Source organism: Atta colombica, unplaced genomic scaffold (assembly GCF_001594045.1).
Source record: "Atta colombica isolate Treedump-2 unplaced genomic scaffold, Acol1.0 scaffold73, whole genome shotgun sequence".
Taxonomy (NCBI): domain Eukaryota; kingdom Metazoa; phylum Arthropoda; class Insecta; order Hymenoptera; family Formicidae; genus Atta; species Atta colombica.
The window spans coordinates 479403-482529 of record NW_017259565.1 but is presented as its reverse complement, the minus strand read 5'-3'; the positions used below and the strand labels follow the sequence as shown (position 1 = coordinate 482529).

General features: G+C 26.3%; 1 protein-coding gene across 1 annotated transcript in view; it reads right to left on the bottom strand.

Moving 5' to 3' along the window:
• LOC108692489 overlaps window positions 1-3127 on the bottom strand; it is a 37033-nt gene that overhangs the window by 14585 nt on the left and 19321 nt on the right. Inside the window, exons 11-16 of the mRNA XM_018200762.1 lie at window positions 2981-3117; window positions 2621-2684; window positions 2061-2189; window positions 1338-1460; window positions 1050-1153; window positions 308-452 (exon numbers count right to left, since the gene is read on the bottom strand). Of these exons, the coding sequence (XP_018056251.1) occupies window positions 308-452; window positions 1050-1153; window positions 1338-1460; window positions 2061-2189; window positions 2621-2684; window positions 2981-3117 (702 nt within the window). The remainder of the gene's footprint in view (window positions 1-307; window positions 453-1049; window positions 1154-1337; window positions 1461-2060; window positions 2190-2620; window positions 2685-2980; window positions 3118-3127) is intronic.

Genomic DNA, 3127 nt, shown 5'->3' with positions numbered 1-3127 from the left:
TATTATATAGTATATATTATACTACTATAATTTTGTCAATTACGTTTTAACAGTCCGAAAAATCAATTCGGTGCTCAATTTTCATGATGACATATGTAGTATCGAATTATTTAAGACAAGATTTAAGCACTTAAGATCCACTTTCAACTGTTAAAAGCTTTTACTTCCTATTAGTTACGTATTCACATGTGCGGTTCAATAAGTTTCTTTCTTCAATATTAATGGAGAACGTTATAATCATGTTAATATAACATGAAAAATAACATCAATATGATATTTTTTTTCAGGATATCTAAATAACACGAACCTTCTGACCAGCATCTTTAAGTTGGTATAATACTTGAAGTTTCCGATTATTTTCACGGATGCTGCTAACCTCGCGGGCAATTTTCGTCGACCAGCGACGCGCTTCTTTGCCCAATGTCGTCGCCGCTGCATGATCGGCAGTTATCCTAGATTCGTCAAAAATATTGTCTAGATAATGCTATTAAAATTTATTTATATGTAAAGAGAAAGTATTTTGCAACATTAATTTAGCATTGATTATTTAATATTTATTTCGTTATCATTTCGATATGATTTAAAATTGTTCAGGTTAATGAATTATTTATGTTCAAGATGTCAGAAAAATATAACATAATATTACAAGTATATAATGTATTTCGCTCATTTGCTATAATTCAAAAACGAAGTTTTCCAGAAAATAAGTTTGAATGTTTTGAATTATTACAATTTTCTAACATTAATTTTGAAATGCAATTTTGATGTAATAACTGATGTGCATTCGAGACACTATTAGCGCTATTTGTGTCATTCTATCTTTATTGTTTATTAGATATAAAACAAGAATAGATGACACAAATAGCGCTGATAACGCTGCTTCTCGAATGCAACTCTGATCATAAAGGAATAAAAATATGTACTTTTTTACAAGTAACAAAAAAAATGCCAATTTAGTTATGTCGTTGTTGTAGCAAATGAACGATATAAAAATTATATATAAAAATAATGTAATATATAAACTTTATAGAGAGAGATGAGCTACAAACCTATCTACCGGATCACTATCGCAAGGCTCGAACTCGTATTGAATGTGTTGCTTCAAAACGGGATAGTACAAACAGCAACATTGGATATTGTATTCCCTCGTGAGCTATAATTTGACATTATTACTTCTTTCCTCGTGGTAATGAAAAATAAATATTTTTTAAAATGATATCAATATGATAAAGATTAAAAAGAATCTTGGAATAATCAGGTAAGATAATACAAAAATTAAAATAAATGATAAAATAATATTATTAATCTATTATTCTAATATTAATCTTTAGACGTACCTGCTGAGCTTGATCGCGAATCTTCCCGAAGCTGTTTTGGGTGGCTAAACAAGTAAGTAGCTCCGTGCGTCCCATCAGCGTTAAGTATTCAGCTACCTTGTCGTAAACTCCTTGTTCCAAATACTAAGTAACACAAAGAAAAGAAGAAAAAAACATTAAAAGTTTTAAATCTAATATAAAAACCAAGATTTTGTGAGGAACCAAGACAAGAACTTGCGAAAAATTTTTTTTATATAATTTTCCCTTCATTTTTCAGAATTTCTACATAAATTTCGAAATTTTTCAAAAGTCCTGTATAATTTGATAACTTTTTAAAAAATTTTTGATTTTTTTCATATGAATTAAAATATTTTTCAGAAATGTTGAGAAAAATCTCTTTTCTAGAATTCTTTATATACATATATTTATATTCTGAAAAATTCAAGATTTCTCATTCTACAATTTTCAAAAAAAATATACAATCTGAAGAAAATTAAATGTATTTTTCAAAAATATTCCTAAACTAAAACATGAATTATTCTTAAAAATATTATATTATATAATATAATATTTTTAAGAAATATATATGAGAATTTCTTTCATCTGATATATTGATATATTAATAAATATTGAATGAGACATTTAAAACTATTGACTTAAAAAAAATTCGAATTGCACATTTAATGTAGAATGGAATGCTCAAATATTTTTTGATTTTACTGATATCAACACTAGGGAATTTACCTGCATGGTAGTCTGTAAATCGATTACAAAATATCGGTTCTGATGGGCATTAGCTGCAGCGAGGGCTAATAGATAATCATTGCGAGCACCAGTTGATTTCTCCTCTAAAGCGTCTCGCTTCGAACTCACCTGACAATTGCAAATGGATTAATCAAAACTCAATTCTGTTATCACATTAAATGTTATCACATAAAAAATATTAAAAATTAAAATTGATTTTTTAAATTGATTAAATTAATTTAATTATAAGAAATGTATTACATTTATCTAACTAAATTAAATTTATAATTATTAACATAGTAAATATTGCCATAGTAATTTAATCTTTTTAAAGAGTAATAAAGAAAACTAACGAATTTTATTTATTTTATTATTATTATTTTTCTATATTCTATATTCTATAGATATTCAAAATATTTGAAACATATTTACTTATAAAAATATCATTATCCATACAAAATATTACAAAAAAATTATAAAATGTAAAAGAATCTTGCACGATGATTTACATTTCAAAATATCTGCAATAATTGATTAATTTTTATGATAAGGTCATATACCTTGGCGCTATTTTTCTGCAAAGACGTTATCGACTGAAAGAAAGAACCTTTCTTCTTCTTCAGTCTGAAAGCATCGATTGAACATAAATTATTACATTCGCAATTATGTAGCTGTGTAGTTAGCTAACAATATGTGAAAATAACAAATTGTCAAAACGTTGCAAAAATTGTTATAACAAAGAAAATATATGTTAGAACACTCATTGTTAGATATAAATATTTCTTATCAAATATATTAAAATTTATGTTTTATAAGAATTTTATTAAGAATTCTATAAATCTTCACAAAATTCTTTCGTGAAAATATTTTCGTGATTAAGACAATGATTTAAGTAGATAAGCGAAATTTAATGTACATACTTTTCTTCAATATCTTTTGCTTTGTCACGCACATCGTGTGCACTGTGTTCCTCGTCAAAGTAAAATTTCTTCGTTTTGTCAACATCCTGTACGCATGTTTGGAGCTCCTTTTGTACTATCAGTAATTGGTCGATTGCCTAGAAAACC